We start from the raw sequence: 19298 nt of genomic DNA on the forward strand, positions 1-19298 counted from the left end.
GTGCAGCTCTGCCCCAAGCTCTGCCCCTTTGGGAGCTGAGATCACAAATATACTCTTCCCAATGGGACTCTGCCCACTCCTCCCTCCCTCAGCCTCAGGGGAGGCTGAGCCAGCCGATCACAGGAGGGCAAAACCCACAGGACCCAACCCCTCGGAATCCTCCTCCACTTTCCTGGAAGTTTGTGCCCCCCAAACTCCCACTGAGCCAGTACTGATGGAGGGAATTGGATTCTGTCCTCCCCCTCCTTCTCTAGGCCACAGGCTGTCTGCTGGGTAAAAGCCCTCCCTCTGCCTTTCCTTTCAGCTTCTGCCAGGGTCCACTCATTGCCTCTCTTCTGGCTCCCTCTTGGGACTTGTAGAGACCAGGGGAGGACATTTCAAGTAGAGGAAATGGCCCTATTCCCGGTGCCTGGAAAAGGGCTTGGCATGTAATAGATGCTCAGTCAATATTGACAGTTCCATTCCCTTTAATTCCTTTGTTCCCTTGGGCACCTGCCTTCCGAAACTGGCATCCCCCAGGTCCTGGTGTGAGGTCTGGTTTTGCCACCTGCCAAGCTGGGCAAGCTGCTCAATACTTTCTGTGTCTCTTTTGAACTAGCAGGGCTGTGATGGGCATCCAGCGAGAGGGTACTCACAGGATGCAGTGCTTGTGCAGACCCAGGGGCAAGTCCTCTCTCCCAGCTCTTTCAACACGACCTGAGCTTAGAACTGGCTTGGCTTACTGCTACGCACACTGCCTTGCCCCCCAGAGGCTGGGACCTGCTTTGTTGCACCGGATATGCAGCAACTGCCTCCATGGTCCATGCCCATGGTACGGGGAATAAATGCATGAGTACTGCCTACTATTCAACCAAACTCTGCGCCTGTGTCTGGATCAAGCCCAGAGTCCACGCAATCCCTAAAGCCCAAAACTACTCATCTCGACCCCACAGTAGCCTTAAGCTTTCCGGCTGCCAACAGTTGGCAGATGGACAGGAGTGGTGGGGAGCAAAGACTGGGCCGGCTCTGGGGACATCTGGGAGTTTGGGGGCTGAAGCATCAGAGTGAGACAGGGCTACAGCGGGAGCACGCTGACAACAGGCTGGAGCCAGTCAGCCAGGATCCCAGTCAGGTACTTTGTCCTCTTCCACAGCCCTGCAAGCCTGGGAGTTTCTCAATGGAGTTGGTGGCGTGTAGGGAATGCTCGGCAGGGGGCCGAGGGGGTGGGTCTGCAAGGAGGGGGGGTGGACATTCCAGACATTCTCCACTTCCTTTAGAAGTCTGGCAGAGGGGGGGTGGAGGCGGGGAGAGGCTGCCAGGCTCTGGAGGAAAAGATTTCTTTGGAGGGTGAGAATAAAAGCAAGGAGAGGAGGGCTAGGGCCCCAAATAGATGGGGGAGGGAGCGGGAGAAGCAGCTGAGGAGGGCGGGGCTGGACAGTTGGTGGGATCTGATTGTCCCTTTCGAGTCCTTGGCTGGGAGCACAGCTTGGCAGGACTGTCCCCACAGTATAGCACTTGCTGAGGTAGGTGTTGATAGGGATTTGGGGGTCCTGGGCAGCTCAGAGCTGGGGGCTTTTATTCTGAATAAACAAACCTCTCTATTTCCCATCAGGCAGCCTTGGGGGGGTGCATGTTGGAGAGGCCTCAAAGGCCTGCGCCCCCAGACCCCCCCAAAGAGAAAGAACAAGGCAGGCTGCTTGCCAATCACTTTTCTGGTTTTGATGGAGTTGTTCTTTTGGAAGACACTGCTTCACCCCAAGACACTGCTGAAATCCCTGGAGATGCACAGCAGCTCCCCCCCACTACCCTTCTGATCAGGGGAAATTATTGCAAAACTCTCCCTCTGGACAAAGGTCTGATGTCATTGAGGACTTTCCCCTGGGGCCACAGCAGTCACAAGATCAAAACCGGCAAGATTCGTTTTTCTTTTTTTTTTTTTTTTACAAAATAGAGCTGAGAACCTAAAAATAAATAACAAAAACATTCCCAGTTGTGAAAGCCCAGAGTTGCATCCATCCACAGTCCGGATTTCAGGAGCAGCTTAGAGGCAGAAGTCCTGAGTCTCTGAGGTCCAAGGCGGGGTAGCCTCCCCGATGAGATCAGCACAGCAGCCGAAGCCTGGCCAGGCCCTGGAGGTCTGTAGCAGCGACGCCAGGGGGTTCAGGCCAGGTTTGGAGGAGGGGGAAGGGGACAGAGGTGTGGAGGAGGCAGGCGCTGGGCTCCTCCCTTTCTGCTGGGACAAATAAGGAAGGTTACTCCAGTCCATCCCCAGGAAGCCCTAGGGAACATCAGAGGTAACATTCTAATTCTAGTGGCTGCCACTAGGGATTGGGGTGTGTGTGTGTTTCCAACTCCACGCTGGTGATGGAGCAGGGAAGAGGCTGCCCACAGTGGCCATCAAGGAAACCTTATTCACAGCAGTAACAGCTCAACCCCTCCATCCCATCTCCCAACCAGTGCACAAAACCCAGACAATTGGAAGCCAGCCACGCAGGGCCATCCCCTTCGCTCTACAGGTTTTCTTTTCAACATCTTGGGTCACAGGGTCTGAAGATGCGAAGAACCCTGCCCACGCTGTATCCACGTGCAGCTTTGCCGGGGGCTGGGACACTGTCCCCCGGGGGTGCAGCCAGGTGCATCTTAAGAGCCTGCCCATGCTGGGGCAAGGCAAACACTCTTTCCCCCTCAGCTGAGCTTGGAGCAGAGCCCCAGTGCCTGTCGGTAGGTCTGGGTCACCTCCTGGCAGCCTGTCAGGGAAAAGCAGCTGACCCCCTGGGGGTCCTGCCGCCAGCGCCTCAGGCAGCTGCCAGGGCCTCCAGTGGGGGGCTCATCCATCCCAGAGAGGTTGTCCACTGACACACAGCCCCGCAGCGGGGGCTCTGGGAGTCGCTCAGGCAGGTCCAGCTGGTCAAAGGACTCAGAGGACAGGATGCTGTCCTCGCTAGCGGCTCCCGAGGGGGGACGGCTGGCCCGGGGGGGTGGGACACACGGGGAGGCCAGATGGTCCAAGGAACCAAAAGTGGTAGGGGCTGTGCACTCCAGAGCCCCACGTGAGAACTTGCCGTTGAGTTTGAGAATGCCCTTGGGATGCGGCAGCCCCGAGGAAGTTTGAGGGGGCTTCGGCTCCAGAGGATTGTTGCTCACAAACACGTCACCTGTGTCCAAGAGCTCCCCTGAGTCGCTGGGCTCTGGGGACGAGTAGTAGCCAGATTCACGCTGCGGTGGCTTCTTGAGGATGCCTTTTTTGGGGAGCATGGGCACGGGCTGCGCAGGGTGGCCAGGAGCCAGGCTGGGCTCCTGAGGGTGGCTGGAGCCTGACAGCTTCTTCTTGAGATTGCTCTTGCCAAGTCTAGGGGAGGTGTCTCCGGCAGGGACGCCCTGGCGTGCCTGCGCCACATCGTGTTCCTTGCGGGACTTCTTGAGCGAATGTTGGCGCTCCAGGCTGGTGGGGCAGGGGCTCCCCGACGCCCCCGACCCCGGTACGTGCTGCTTGAAGAAACTGCACACCTTGGCTCCGTTCTCCAGGAGGGGGCGGGAGGAGCGCCGGAACCAGTCAGCCACTGAGGTGGCACGGGCAGAGTCGCTGCTGGGGTGTCCACCTTCGTGCACAGCATCCAGCTCCCCAACACGGGTGGTATAGCCCCAGTTGACCCACCAATGACTGGCTACGTCCTCCAGGGTGGCCCGGCGAGTGGGGTTCACCATCAGCAGCCACCGGATCAGGCCGCAGGCATCTGGAAGACAAGAGGGCCAGCGTGTCAGCTTGCAGAACTGAGAGTGGGGCTATGGGGACCGACTGGCCTCCTCCACCCAGGGCTTCCTAGTCCAGTGTTCCTGGGGTGACTTTGCCATCCTCTCTCTATCCCATGACTCCTTTGTTCTCCTCCTCTCCACAAAGGGTTCTCTCCTTCCTTTCCTTCTGCATTATACAGAAAATGAGGCAACTATAGCAAGGAGGATCTAAGCTAGACTCTAGGAAGAACTTCCCAAACACAATCAACCATGGTACAGAAGACAATGGAGGGGACCTGCTCCCCGCAGTCTCTATGGGCTACATGAGACCATTGCCCCTATACTTTCTGGTGCCACTGTTGAACTTGTACCCAGGCCTGGCTGGGATCACTCCTCACCGGAAGGCTTTGCCGGTTCCCGATAGGAGCCATTGCTGATTTGCTTCACCAGTGTCTTGTGGTCCTGCCCATCGAAGGGCATGGTGCCATGTACCAGGATGTAGAGGAGGACGCCCAGGGACCAGCTGTCCACCTGTGGGAGGGACGGAGGCTTAGTGAGGATGCTGGTGCCACACACTCAACACCACCCACATGACAGAAGGGACGCACTGGGACCTGGAGCTCAGTCATCCCTCTGGAACCTGAGACAGAGGGACCCTGAGGCTTTGGGGGAGAGGTCGTCTGTCACCTTCTATTCCCAACTAGAGTGGGGGGAGGAGCAAAGATGCAGATACGTGCTGAGAGCCACAGTTTTGGTTCTAGTTTGGCCTCCTCTGCATGTCTGAGCAAAAGCTTGCCTGGCAAGCAGCTGCCTTTGAGAGGACTGAGGTATGGGCAGAAAGTGAACAGGTCCATGTGAGGTCACAGTGGATGACTAGGGCACCTGGCATGGGCGGAGGGAGCACTGACCTCAGGGCCCGTGTAGGGCCTGCCGTTGATGATCTCAGGCGAGGCATACAGCGGGCTCCCGCAGAACGTCTGCAGGAACTTGCCTTGGTGGTAGAGGTTGGAGAGACCAAAGTCGGCGATCTGTGGGGCAGGGGCAGACATGGACATGGTCAGGCCTGAGTGGTCCTGAAGCTCTTGGCTCAGCCTTGATGGAGCTGGGCAGGGGGGACCCAGACCCCATCCATAAGGAAATAGCCCCCAGGACCCCACCCCACAGTGGGCATCACTCATATAGCCCCGGAAAGAAAGAGCCTCAAAGGGGCACCTGGACAATGGTGTGGGGACTTCTGGAGCCACGAGAGCCTGGATTCCTTTGCTTAGTTGTTGTCTATCTACCCCAGAGTGCTCCCTCTGCCTCTGCATTTCCTCCCGATCGGGCAACCTCCTCCCCTCGACCAGGATCCTTCCATTGCTGTGAATCTCCATACCCTGGGAAGTCCTAGGTTCCCGCTGCTGTCCTGAGCCCCCAAAGCCAGACTGTACACACTCACTCCCCTCCCCACGCTGCTTTCCCTCCCACTCTATCTCTCCTGTGAGACCCCATGAGATTCTGTGGGTAAGCCTGATGGCAAAGGGGAGGAAGGGGAGAGCCACATGCCAATACAGAGGCCCTCAGAAGCAAGCCTGAAAGAATCAGGCTTGAGGTGCCTTCACAGAAAGGAGCTCAGATCTTGGCCCACACCTGGCTGGGACATGGTAGAAGTAGCCTGGGGCGGTGGGGAGCGGGGGTGGTAGAGGTGAGTGGGCCGTTCAGCCCAGTCTAATTAAGCAGACACAACCAGGAGGCCAAAACAAAGACCAGAGCTGTGGATGTAGCCCAGGCAAAGACACCTGCTCACGGCTCACTCTGAGCCAGATGTAGAGGGCTTGAGGAACCCCAAAGCTGTGCTCTGGCTCCCTGAGAGGGACCCCTTCCTGTGTGTCCCGAGACAGTGGCTGAGGCTGTCTCATGACCCTACTGCTCATCACTGCCCCGCCCTACTGGAGGGCCACGGGTTCCCCAGGGTGGGGAGGTGTTTGTGAAACTTGGGCTCCCTCCTTTATAGCTTTATTGCTGCTACTCCAGCAGTGAGCAGGCAAAGGCCATAAGGAGGTACATGATGGCTACAGCGAGGAAAGTTCGAGTCCATTTGTGTTATGGGAAGTTTATGGCTCCTGCCACCCTCCTGCTGCTCAGCATCAAAGTGAGCCCCACCTGCTCCGGGAACGGGCTGGGTCAGGTCAGTGAACTCGGTACCAGGGCTCTTCAGGGCACAGGTCAAGCACCATGAAAAAAAACTATGTCCTGGATCTAGGAGGACTCTGAGGGGCACCTGAGGGCAGTCACCCCCAGATGCCTGCAGGGCTAACCTCCCTGGCCTGGGCCAGCTCCTGACATCTCCCTTTTCCCATCAACTCGAATGTCTGCTGACTGAGCTCAATCTAACTGCTGAGACAGGGGAAGGCTGCGGCACGAAGCAGGAAGCTGATGTTAGAGCACCTGTCCGCGGGGAAAGGTGCCAAAAGGTTATCCAGGTACATCGGACTGAAGAGATGTGCGTGCGTGCAGGTGTGCATGCACACGGTAGGTGGAGGTGGGGTCATCTCAAGCCATGCCCTTCTCCTGCTGGCCCCAAGGTCAGGAGCAAAAGCCATGCCCATCTCAAGCCATGCCCTTCTCCTGCTGGCCTGGGATCTAGACCTGCCAGCCTTGTGACATCAAAGCAACAAATACCTGGGAAGTCAGAAACTTTGGTTCTATCTTGTCCAGCTCGGCCACTCAAAGCCCAGGTCCCTGGGCAAGTGTTACTCCTCATCTTGTACCCTCAATTCTCCACCTGGCAAACAATCTGGGAGCAGCAGAAGATTGTGGAGGTCCCCGGTGGCACCCACAAAGCCTGATCCCCAGTTGGGAAATAGGTTAGAAAAGCCAGGGAAGCATGGGGAAGTTTCTGGAAAGGAAGCAATGAGGCTCACCTTGATGTTCCCATTGGCATCTAAGAGAATGTTCTCCAGCTTGAGATCCCGGTGGACCACCCCATTCTGGAAGAGGCAGGGAGTACAGTCAGGGGCAGATCATCTGGGAAGGGATGGGATGAGGGGTCCACACAAGGAGCTGAATGGGCCTGGGATGCCCAGGGTGCAAGAAATCCCAGGTCCTTCCTCCCACCCCAGGCTCTGCACACTGCGGCACATGGCCACGGGGGGGTCGGGTGTACCTGATGGCAGTAGTGCACGGCAGAGACGATCTGTCGGAAGAAGTGGCGGGCATCCCGCTCGCTGAGCCGCTGCCGCTCACTGATGTAATCATACAGGTCGCCCCGGCTGGCGTACTCCATGACAATCACAATCTTGCTGCTGTTCTCGAACACTGGGTAGAACAAGGCAGGGCTCATTAGGCTCTCCTGGGGCGTGCTGCACCCCACTGGACACAGACTGGACAGGCCCTCCCCACCTAGGGCTTGTCTGCAGGGCAGAGAATAAGGGAGAGCCGAGGACCTCGGGGCTTCTGGCATGGTCCAGGCCCACCCTCTCCCTAGACAGTCAGGCTATGAGGTTCTGAGTGCAACCACCCAGGGGAGAGCAAAAGGCTGGGTTCTTTGGTTCAGAATGGTAATTTTCCCTCTCTGTGACTTTGGACAAATCTCTTCCAGATGTACCATTAAGAAGGCAGCTTTGCTGGGTGGGCTTGGACAAGCGACTCAACTCCTGGGCTTCAGTGTTTTCACTGGAAACAGGGGGCAGTAATAATGGCAAGTGCACAGGGCCAGGATTACAAACAGATAAAAACTCAGTTGAGCTCTGGGGTGGGCTGAGCCTGCTGCTGTAGGAGCTGACCCATAGGCAGGTGTTTATTGTCATCATCATGGTCCTCATGCATACATTTTGCAAAATAATGCCGAGAATCACGTGTGCCTTGAAGCTCAAAAGATGTGGACTGTGAACCATACAGTGCCATGGAGTTTCCAGGCCACACGTACAGAAGCAATCATTTCACACTCGGTAATTAGCAGATGGGTTGGGTTCCTGGCAGACAGCCCACCCCCTGGCCCATCTCCACATGCAGGAGGGGCCTTCTTGCCTTTTCTGGCCTTGTCCTGGCTGTTAGTCTCCTGAAAGCCAAAGAGCAACTGATTCACCAAACTGGCCCTTCCACTGGGTGGTGTGTCAGAACTTGTGTGTCCCTGACATCGCATCTTTGTGCCAAACGGGTCCTATGAGTTTGGCTTGCTCAGCCAGCCCCAGGGCCGTGGCTGTCCAACCTTTGGGTAGGAGCTGAGAGAGAAGTCTTTCCCCTTAAAAGTAGTCTCAGCTCTCAGGCACCTGGCCACAAGGCCTGTGCTTCTCGAGTAGGTCTTGACCCATGGTGGTCCTGCTTCCTAAGGGTGCCTTGCTAAGACCCCAGCCCCGTGGTTCTGGATGTTACTGCAGGAAGTGCATGCAACCTTTGTGCCATGAAATTGGGGGTCCCAAGCCAACCAGAGTACAACAGGGAGAGCAGTTAGGTAGAGGCACCTTGCCCCAGCCTACAGACTTGTGGTCTTCAGGAGGATGGGATGCATTTGGGGGATCCCCTCCAGACACACAGTGGCTAACTCTGGGGTACAAACAAAGTTCAGAGCTCTGTTCTCAGACCTAGCCGGAATGTGGCGGAGCCTCCACAGACACACGTGCACATATACACAAACACACAACCTTGAGCCCAGTCTGGCTTCACCAAGACTTTATTATCTGCCCACTCTCCCCCGAGGAAAGTCCACAAATACAATTAGCCTTCTCAGCTACTTGTTGGACTCCTCCCAAAATGCACTCAGGCCATAGAGCCATGCCAGCGGCTCTGCCCTTAGTCCTCCTATGAACAGAATCTGGGGGTGGACACCTCTTTATTCCGCCTCTCCAGGAATAGTCAGACAGAGTGCAAAGCCACAGCCCCCTCCCTGCCCTGCTGCTTGACTTAACCCAGTGTTTCCCAGCTAACCGCTGTTAGGTAAAGGCTGGGTGCAGACAGGTACGTGTGGGTGCGCCCCCTCTCCCCCATCACCCTCTCTTACTTTGTTGTCTGGGCCACAGGGAAGAGGACAGCTGGAACAGTGAGACTGGCACTGGTATCAGAGAGGAGGGACTGAGGGAGACACACTGGGGCTGAGGGAGACATACAGGGGTAGGAGCCAGCCCCGTGGCAGGAATGACTCAGAAGGCAGGTTGGATCCTGAAGGCCTGGCCCCTGGGATGTACGAAGAGCAGCACCCACATGCCCAAGACAGATGCAGAGGCCCTGGACGGCTCAGGATCTCACTGGATCAGAGGGTTGGGGGACTAGTGTCCAGATAGGGTGCAGTCTTCTGGGTACCTCCCCACGCAGAGTGCTCCACTTGGTGATATTACGTAGTTTGACCCCTGCAACCACGCTCTGACGCAGATGGGATCCTGCCATTTTGTAAAGGAGGAAGCTGCTGGGTCACAAATGAGGAACCCGAGCCTGGACTCTAAATTCAGTAAGTGGCTCAGGTCATGCAATGGGGTTTCAATTCCAGCTTTTACCCAGCTTCAGAACCCTTGCTTTGTTTGTCTTTTGAGTAATCTGTCCTGACCCCTCCTACGCGTGTGTACACACACACACACACACACACACACACACACAGCCCCCAGCAGCAAACACCCCAATACTGTACCTTCATGGATGGCGATGATGTGGGGGTGGTTCAGGGACGACATGATCTCTATCTCCCGCCGTATATGCATCAGGTCTTGCTCGTCTTTGATTTTGTCTTTCCGGATGGACTTGATGGCCACCTGGGAACGGAGAGCATGGAGACTGAGGTGGAAGGTGGAGCATGGAGAGGTGTCCTTGAAGACACATGGAGGTCCTTGCCCTGTGGTTACTGCAGAGGCCCCAGGACACCCCAGAGAAGTCGCTTTGCCCTTTCCCAGGGTGAGTGGCCGAAGGTTGGGGAGTTTCCTCTCCAAAGAGGTTGTCAGGACCACCATACCCTTATTCAGATGGACATGGAGGGCAGCCACCTATGTTCACAAAGCTGACGCTTTCTGATTTACAAAGCCATCAGCCTCACACACTTTGGGGAGAAGGCTGGGCCTTTTTCTCACTTGTCCTTCGACTGCACATTTGGTAACTTGGTTTATCTACCCAATGGGCTATTGCCCAGTCACGAGAAGGAATGAGGCTCTGACCCAAGCTCCAAAGTGGACAAACCTTGAAAACGCTATGCATGACAGAGGATGTTCACAACAGAACAAATGCTTTTTATTATGCCACTCAGATGTGGTACCAAGAATAGGCAAATCACCCAGATGGAAAGTGGAACCAAGGTGAGCAGGTGTGTGTGTTTGTGTCTGTGGCTGGGGGACTTCCTACTGAATGGACACACAGCTGTTTGCAATGATGGAAACATGGATATGGGTATGGCCCTGGTTTACAGTATGAGAATATGCTTACGTGTGACTGAATTACACACTTAAGATGACACATTTTACTATATATATGACTACAATTTAGAAAACCACTCCAAAACTATGAAAAAAAAAAAAAAGAAGCCAACACCAGTCTTTACAGTCCACGTGAAGCACCTCTCTGCTCCAGCAAAACCCATCCCAGCCTGGCTGGCTTGGTGGGTAAAAGTGAGACATGCCAGGTGAGGGTGAAGCCCTCTGGCTGGCCCCCGCAGGGGAGTCAGGAAGGGAGGTGTCAGCGGAAGGAAATGGGGAAAGAGCCTCGCAGTTCTAGGTGTCAGCTCTGCTGCACCCCGCTCAGCAGCAGTGTCTGGGAGTGACAGGAGACAGTGACAGCAAGCAGGGCCGGGGATGTGCCATGCAGGGGGCCAGTCTATCCCCCACCCCAGTCTGAGAGCTTCAGCTTCCTTGTTCGTGGAGTAAGCAGGTGCACTAGGACGTCCGAGAGGGCGTCCCTGCTCTGAGGGCCCCCTCCCCGGCATGAGCCGGGTGGGGGCGGGGTGTCCAAGCTAGGTCAATTCCTGGCAGGTCCTGCGCAAGGGCGCAGCGGTAAACACCAGGCTTCCTCTGCGTGCGCGGGAACGGCAGGCGGAAACCCGCTCCAGCCCGGGTTTCTCAGGAGGCTGGACTCATGGGGACCCAGAAGAAAGGAAGGTCTGGCTCGGAGCAGCCTCTAATCCTCCTTTCACAGGGCTCCGGAGCAGACAATGGCTTCCGCCCGCGCATCGCACAGGAATGCGGAACAGCCCTAATCCCGACACCGGAGCAGCGCACAAAGCCCGGGGCCGTCACCTCGGCAACGCCGGGGATGGCGGGCCCCGCGCCCGGCGCCCTCCGCCCTGGAGCTGTGGCTGCCGGGAAAGAGGGAGGCCCTGCTCACTGCCCGCCTAGAGCCGGGCTGCGAGGACAATGGCCGGTGGGAGGCATGGTCACAATGGAGCCTGGCCTCCGGAGGGGCCCCAGCGGCAGCTGCAGGGAACAGAGCTGCCCCCCCTCCTTTGCTCCCAGCAGGTTTCTCTCCGCAGCAAGCTAGGCAGGGAAAAATCCCCAGGCTGGGAAAGGGGCATGGGGTGAGGTGTGGAGGGTAAAGGGCTTTTTGGATGCTGTTTCTTCATGTGCTGCCAACTATCACTCCCACGGCCCTTTCCTTACCACTTTCTCTCGTTAAAGGATATGTTTACGGAACTAGTTTCTCTCCCTCTAAAAATCTTTGTTTCTGAAACCAGATAATGTGTAAGGCATTAGAAGCTATTTGGAGACAAAGGGCCATGAAATGGATACGGATGGGTAGCCACTCATTCATAAACACAAATTCCATCTGGACAATCACAAATATTTTAGGGGATGGGCACTGTGATGCAGCACACTCCGGGAGGCAGCAGATAATGATGTCTCAAGCACTCCGGTCCCAGGTCCCATCCACTCCCATCCGCTCCCATCCGCTCCGTGGTCTGTGACGCCCATGTGGGAGGTCTGGATGGAGCTCCTGGCTCCTGGCTTTGGGCCTGGCCCAGCTCCAGCTGTTATAATCATTTAGGAAGGGAGCCAGCAGATGGAAAACCTCTCTCTCCTTGTCACTTTCTCACCTTTCTTTCTGTCACTCTGCCTTTCAACTAAATAACTTATGATGTGCCCATATGCAAAACTAGGCACATAGTATTCTTGCATACACACGAACACATAATGGGAGACAGGGCTCTGAAGACAAGGCCTTAAAGAGATGGATCTCCAGAAAGGAAGGGGCTCCTGGGGTGACAGAAGGAGACTGCCTGGGTAGGGGTGCACATGTAGAACTCTCAGATCCACCTCTTCCGAGACAGAAGCCTGTGGCTCTAATTCAGAATTGCTAACCTGTGAGCACTTCACCCACCTACAAGCTTGTATTGTGACCTCAGGGACAGGCGAGGGACCGCCCCTGCCTCCGTCCTAATAGGTCCATTTGGTCCCAGGAGGCCACAGCACAGCTGGCACCTCCCAGGAGGGGAAACAGGTTATGTCATCGGGCCTCCAGCAGTCCCGGCAGAGCCAATGACAGACAGACACAAAGAGGGATGGGCTGTTGGGCTGCTGGAGGTGCGCTTCTGCTCTCTGACCCATCCTAGCCCCACGGGCAGGCCTCTTGCTGGCTACCGGCTCAGCCTGTCAAGCTAAATTAGATACACTACTGGCTCAGGTCTGGACAGAACTCGGCATACAGAAAGTGCTCAGACAACTGACCAGTGGCCAGAGGTCACAAACAAATATTTGTTGGTTGAGTAACTGGGCTGAACTTTGATTGACAGCAATGGAGCCCAGATACAATTTTCCTCCCCTTCTTCCCGGCCCTGGGTGGAACTGACCTTTGAGGACCTTTGTTCTCATCTGCAAGGTAGCCAGGAATAAAAACAATCCGAAGAAAGCCAAGGAGGGGGGCAAGAGCGGCTGCATGGGTTACCCAAAGTAGAAGGGCTACGTGCCAGGTCTGTCTTCATATACTTATTAATATCACCCTTTCTCCTCACTCAAGTATCCTAGTGTATACAATGAATGATGTGGTCACCTGAATAGACTGGAAAGGAAAATGAGGCCCATAGACACTTGACTAATGGCATGGGCCTCGGGAGCCCATGAATTCTGATTTGCCCCAAATTATGCAACTTAAGATAAGTCCCTTAACCCATCTGGCTACTAGAACTGGCTGGTTTTAATCCTCATCTGACAAGTAAAAGGATCTTCTTAACAATCCAAACACCTGCTGATGTCTACTGTGGGCTTGGCACCATGCCCAGGGCTGGGGAGTCAGTCCCCGCAATCCAAGCCCTCAGTCCTGTGGCCTGGGCTGACAGTGAAGCCACGCCCAGTCCAACGTGAGCCACGTGGCAGGTAGGATCCTTATTGCTGAGGGCCCCCAGAGGCTCTGACCAGAGCTTTCTTCTGCTTGGAGGGGCTGGGAAGATCAGCTCTATGAGAAAATTGTGTCAGACTTCAGTGGAGTAGTGAAGCTTGCTAAGTTAAGGAAGGGGGCTCTGCAGGGTCTACAAGGGTGTTCCAGGCAGGAAGAAAGGTTGCAGTTAAGAAAGGATTTCCAAGCTCCCTCAGAACTCCAGTGACTTTATTCAGCATCTTCAGAAACGCACCACCTGGGAGCGGGCCTTGTGGCACAGCAGGTGTACAATTGCGACGCGAGCATCCCATGGCAGGGATGGAGTCACAAGCTGGAGTCCCAGCTTGCTGCACTTTCAATCCAGTCCCCTGCCAATGATCCTGGGAAGTGGGAGATGGTCTACATGCTTGGGCTGCTATCATCTATGTGGGAGACCTGGATGGAGTTCCAGGCTCCTGGCTTCAGCCTGGCCCAGCCCTGGCTGTTACAGTGATCATTTGGGGAGTGGATAAGCAGATGGGAGATGATGATGATCCAGGTACCAGGAGAGAGGGTGCAAGCTGGTCATGGCTGGTCATAGCTGTTGCCTGGAGCTGAAGTCAACAATTTTGACTCCTCTCTGGCTTTTCACAGAGCAGCTGCTGTCTGGGAAGTGGGGCAAGGAACTGGAGGATGACCCACTTAGATAGTGGAGGAGAGGCTGGGCCAGGTTGGCCTAGGCTGGGCAAAATGGAGATGGGCCTGGGGGTGGCTCATCACTCCGTCAGATCTGCCAGAGAACAGAACAAGAGAAGCACCCGAGCCTTGTTCTCCAAGCCCCATAGGGTACCGTCCCCACCCCTACCCTCCAGCCCACTCTGCCAGTTCGCCAGGCGAGAGCTTCCTGCCCAGCCCTCTTGTGTGGTTTGGCTGGAGCCCAAGGACAAGACTTGCCTGCAGCCTCCCTCCTTGGTGCTGAGCAGGCAGGTGCAGGAGGAGCCGGGAGGGCAGGGTCCTGCCCAGCAAGTTGTTGGGCAGCTGGTCGGGCGGGAGCCCTTCTTTGGAACTGGAGGAGCCTGAGCAATGCAAAGGCCGGAGCAATTTGGCTTTAGGGAGCTGAACACCAACCACTCGCATTCTTTGGGCAAGACAGTCCCAGGTGGCAGGTACTAGGGAAGGAGGGGTCCCAGGAAAGGGAAGGGAGAGCTGAGGCAGGAACACTCAGTTATTAAAAATTAAAGGTGTTGGATTACCTTTAATCCCGGGGAAAAGCCCAGCAAGTAGGAATCACTATCATGCCCATTTTTCAGATGAGGAGAGTGAGGCAGAGAGGCCATAGGGCTGAGAAGCACCAGGGTTGCCAAATGAACCCTGAGCTTCCTAGATAGCTGGGATTGAAAAACCACTTGGGGGCCTGGTGCAGTGGCCTAGCGGCTAAAGTCCTTGCCTTGAACGCACCAAGATCCCATTTGGGCACCGGTTCTAATCCCGGCAGCTCCACTTCCTATCCAGCTCCCTGCTTGTGGCGTGGGAAGACAGTCGAGGATGGCCCAAAGCCTTGGGACCCTGCACCCGCGTGGGAGACCTAGAAGGAAATTCCAGGCTCCTGGCTTCGAATTGGCGCAGCATTGGCCGTTGCGGTCACTTGGGGAGTGAACCATCGGACGGAAGATCTTGCTCTCTGTCTCTCCTCCTCCCTGTATATCTGATTTTGTAATAAAAAATAAATAAATCTTTAAAAAAAAAAAGCCACTTGGATTGTGTAATTCCACTACCCAGGATCCCTCGCTGCAGCCAATGTGTGTGTGGAGGGCAGAGGGAGGTTCCCTGTGCCTCTTCCCACCCCACAGCATTGCCTGCAGCCCTGGGAAAGGCAATAGAATGACAGCGCACACTGAGACAAGCCCAGGCTCATCTCAAGCATAACCAATCCCCAGGCCAAGACTCAGCACTCAGTCACCCAGGGCCCGGATGGATGAGGCAGGCATGCCGCTAACTAGACATTGGACAAGCAAGGCACTGCCCCTCTCCCAGCCTCAGTTTCCCCACCCATCAGATTGTCTCAGTCATGTTCCAGCCCTTGGAGACAGATTGGTCAATTCCCCAGGCAACAGGTAAACATGCCCTTATAGTACTTCTGGGTGGTGAAACGTCCACGCAGCTTGTCCCAAAGGACGTTCCTGAGGGCTGGCCTCTGTCGTTCTGTGGCCCGGGCACGTGTTTTTTTTTGTCTTTAGGGGGAGGTGAACTGAGAGAACCACAGGAGGAAATGTCATTTGGATGCCAGGACTATATCCAATATCCAGACCAAATATTTGTGTTTCCTTTGATGCCCTTCTGGAGCAGCCATTAGGCCTGTCCAGCTGCTCTTCCCTCCCTCTGGACACTCCCATCTGGGGCCTGGTAACCCCATCAAGGCACGGTGAGAGTGGCAGATGTGCTGGAAAGCGAGAGGGACCCCCTGGGCTAGGGCATCATGTAGGCTGTGCTAGGTAGAGCCCCCACACATTTGGAAGGACATCTCTTAGGGGGTGGCTGCCGTATCCCCCTTTCCCCCTCCCCCAGCAAAGTATCCTGAGGCCCCAGGAGTGTCAGCTCAGGGAGGACAGTCAGGACCAGGAGGAGCAGCTGGGGAGGGGGAGCCATTGTACAGCAGGAGAAGAGGGAGATCCTGTGTGAGTGAGTTCCCAGTGGCAGTACTGGGTAGCTTGCGTGGCAGGAAGGTGCAGGGGGAAGTCTCAAGGCCACCAGATCTTGGCTCCCTACACACAGCAGGAGGCAGGAGACCAGGAGCTTCTTCTGCATTCTCTGGTCTGATGTAATAAGAGCAGGAATCTCGCCTGAGCTACTGAGGTGTGACAATGGAAAGTTGGTCTCTTTCACTCTAAAATCAAAAATGAACTCCTCTCTTGGTATCACACACAAAGGGGCACGTGTGCATACCCGGGCATGTGCACATACACACACACACACACACACACACACACACACACGCACGAGTCATGGGAGGGGAGGGACTTATCAATGTGGACCTCAGTTTTTTAGTTTCTGGGCCCCTCAGTGCCCTGCACCTGGTCTCACCCCAGGACCCAACAAGGAACATCAGACACTCTTTGCCAGCTAAGCTTCTGGAAAAACCTGGGCCTAGCAGTTTGGGCAGGGCAGCCTCTCTGGGCCCTCACATGTTACAGAAAGAGAAAGAGAAGGAGAACCAGGAAGTAGGGGATTGCCCAAGAGCTGTAACCTGGCAGCAGGCAGCTGGGGACCGTGCCAGGCGTTAACAGGGAAAACAGACTCGGCCCTATTGATCCAGAATCCACCCCTTGCTCCAACATTACCTCCCTTCACCAATGAAACGACTTCTTGAGTTTCAAACTGGCTACTGGCTGCGAGAGCAAACACAAGCTGGGCAGGCGGCCGCTGCCTTGGCCAATGCAGCCCACACACACACACACACACACACACACACACACACACACACACACACACACGTTTGGGCCCTAAAGCACCTGCTCCACAAGATTTGCTAAAATACAAGCGATCCTGCCCCATCTGCACCTTAGAAGAAATTCCACTGAGTGTGGGGAGGAGTATTTTAAATGCAGATCCCAGGTGACCCCAAGTACCAGACACTAGTTGGAGGGTGCCTGGTTCCCACGGCTAGCAAGTGTTTGGGAGATCTGCCTCCTTCGCAGGGCCAGCCTTTTGAGACTTACATGCAAATTCTCTGAGTAAGTTCTATAGCTCAGTGAGCTTGGGGTTGCATTCCTAACTTAGCTTTCCTAGCAGCCTGAAAGGAAGGCTGTGTATGCTGCTTTTGACACACACCAAAGCAACAGATGCTTTCTGAAAAGGTCCTTCCAAACACACATGTTTTCCTATTTTTCCCAGGATCAAAAATCCAACCTAAAGAACTTGCCACTCAACCCCAGGGCCGCCCTGCGCGTACCCCCACCCTCCAGTGGCTGCGGGATTGCGGGGACGAGGAATTGAAGAGAGCCAAGCCTCATTCATTCAGCCTCTCTCTCACACACACACTTTCTAAGCACCGGCTAAGAGCAGGCGCCTCCTCCTTCTTCTACTCCACCCTGTGGCTAGGTCCGCTCCAAGCCAAATCCAGCCCTCACTCCCATCCATCTTCCTTGAGGACCACGCGGTCTGGGATTTTGGAGTTTCCTATTCACCCTGAGCTCTGTCCCCACCTACGATCGTGGGACACACAAAAGCGCACCATCTCCGCGGGACGAACTCGCATGCCTCCCACCCGCCTCCCGACCCCCCGGCCCGCGCGCCCGCCAGCCTGCGCGCCGTGAGAGGAAGCCGCACTCACCAGCCGCCCCGAGCTCTCCCGCGCCTTCTTCACCTTCCCGTAGGTGCCCTTGCCCAGGGTCTCCAGGAACTCGTAGCGGTGCCGCAGGTTGTGCTTGTGGTGGTGCCGTTTCACCGCCTGCTTCTTCATCAGGGGTTTGGGCGACTTGATGAGCCCGTCGGCCAGGGGCCGGGCGAGCTCCGCGGCCGAGGAGCCCGAGCCGAGCCTCCGGGTGAAGGCCAGCGACTCCATGGCGAGCAGGAGGCGAGCGAGGGCAGAGAAGGGCTCAGGCGGCTGTGTCGGGAAAGGTAGAGCCGGCAGCGCGTGTCCTGCAACCGGATCTCCAAGCCCACTAGCTGCCCCCGAGTGCGCTGTAAAGCGCCGCATTCCAAGTTGTTATAAACTCTGCAAGCCTGGAGCTCTGGCCACTCCCAGCAGCGCGCACTGGCCGGTCCGCCGGCGGCGCGTGACTAGGGCCGCCCTCATTGGTTTTGCCGGGCCCCGGCCCCTCCTCCTCCTCTCGGCTTGTCTGGTCGAAAGTGTCAATGCGGACCTGGAGTCCCGTCCACCTGCCCCCCACCCCCGCGCGGGACAGAAGCGGGGACCAGAGGACCCCAGTGGTCTGTATCACTGAGGGTTCTTGGAACGGCGCTTGTCTCTGATTGGTCCAGCGAGAGCCACCTGTTGTTCCATTGTGCTGTGATGTCGGTTGGCAAGGGGCAATGAAGTGTGTCTCCATCCGGAATCTGTTCCTCCCAGGTCGCCTGACCACTTTTGCGAGTCCAAGACGGAGGAAGGGGTAGGGTGGGCTTGGTTGACTGGGACCAGTAGAATGGACTCCGATTTCAGCCAAAGGGGCATGCGATGGATGGAGAGCTGTCTGAGGGTCGGGGCCCACTCAGACCAGACTGGGTTGAATCCCGTTACCTGGTAGTCGCTTCAAGTTCTCACCCCTTTATCCCGGCGTTGAGTGGCGCCCTCCAGAGGCGGCCGAATTTATAAGTGTTTGACAGTATATGACAACAGTGTTATTTAACAGGCCTCTAAATCTATGAATCTCTAATCCCCCAAAGTCTTCATCTCTGTTATTTTGGAGAGCTGATTATAAGTTTGGGCTGTTTTTTGTCTTTGTTTTATTTTTAAATTTAATTAATTTGTTTGAGAGACATAAAGAGATTCCCTGTCTGCTGGCTCACTCTCCAAATACCCTTAGTGGCTAAGATTTTGCTGAGCCAAAGTCAGGTCTCCTATTTGGGTGACAGAGGACTCAAGGACTTTGGCCATGGTCTGCTGCCTCCTCGACTGTGATCAGCAGGAAACTGGATCAGAAGTAGAGCAGCCAGGCCTTGTGGTCTGGGATGCAGGCCACATCCCATATCAGATGGTGACTTAACCCTTTGCACCATAAAACCTTCTCCTTAAGAAGCATCTTAATGGCCATGCCAAATGTTCAAAATCCCTCTCTTGGTGTTCATTTGAAGCATGTCTTGAGGGTTTCCTCCTCTCTCTAAAAGGGGAAGAAGGGGCATTTCCCATTCAGCCTTCATAATAATCTCATCACACCCAAGGTCGCACAGCTGGTGAGAAACAGGTTCGGAGCAGGTGCTGTGGTGTATCAGGCCAAGCTTCCATCTGGGATGCCAGCATCCCATGTGGGACTGTCCACTCCAGTCCAACTCACTGTTAATGCACCCAGGAAGGCTGTAGAAGATGGGCCAGGTGCTTGTGACCCGGACATCCACATGGGAGACCCAGGTGGAGTTCCTGGGGCCCAGCCCTGACTGCTGTGGCCACCTGGAGAGTAACCCCGTGGATGGAGGATGTCCTTCTAAAGCTCTTTTCTCGCTCTGTCACTCTGCCTTTCAAGTCAATAGATTAAAAAAAAAAAATCAGGAAGTCAAATCTACAGAGAGAAGAAGAGACAGAAAGATCTTCCCTCTGCTGATTCGCTCTGCAAATGGCCGCCATGGCCAGAGCTGGGCCTATCCAGAGCCAGGAACCAGGAGTTTTTTATGGTTTTCCCACAGGGGTGCAGGGTTCC

General features: G+C 55.6%; 1 protein-coding gene across 2 annotated transcripts; it reads right to left on the reverse strand.

Annotated features, from left to right (window-relative positions):
* Positions 1-1974: 1974 nt before the first annotated feature.
* On the reverse strand, positions 1975-17641 carry NUAK2 (NUAK family kinase 2). Of its 2 annotated transcripts, XM_040985529.1 has the most exons (8): positions 17279-17641; positions 9311-9431; positions 7059-7062; positions 6857-7028; positions 6615-6680; positions 4620-4739; positions 4110-4242; positions 1975-3713 (listed from the first exon to the last, which is right to left on the reverse strand). In XM_040985529.1, exons 1-8 carry the CDS (start codon positions 17507-17509, stop codon positions 2665-2667), a joined length of 1896 nt encoding a protein of 631 aa, XP_040841463.1. In that variant the 5' UTR covers positions 17510-17641; the 3' UTR covers positions 1975-2664. The 2 variants fall into 2 exon arrangements, with proteins under 2 accessions (XP_040841463.1, XP_040841462.1); XM_040985528.1 differs by lacking the exon at positions 7059-7062 and having other exon boundaries at positions 6857-7008; positions 17279-17637.
* Positions 17642-19298: the final 1657 nt, after the last annotated feature.

This window comes from Ochotona curzoniae, unplaced genomic scaffold, assembly GCF_017591425.1.
Source record: "Ochotona curzoniae isolate NIBS_2020 unplaced genomic scaffold, NIBS_Ocur_1.0 contig_430, whole genome shotgun sequence".
In the NCBI taxonomy this organism is placed as follows: Eukaryota; Metazoa; Chordata; class Mammalia; order Lagomorpha; family Ochotonidae; genus Ochotona; species Ochotona curzoniae.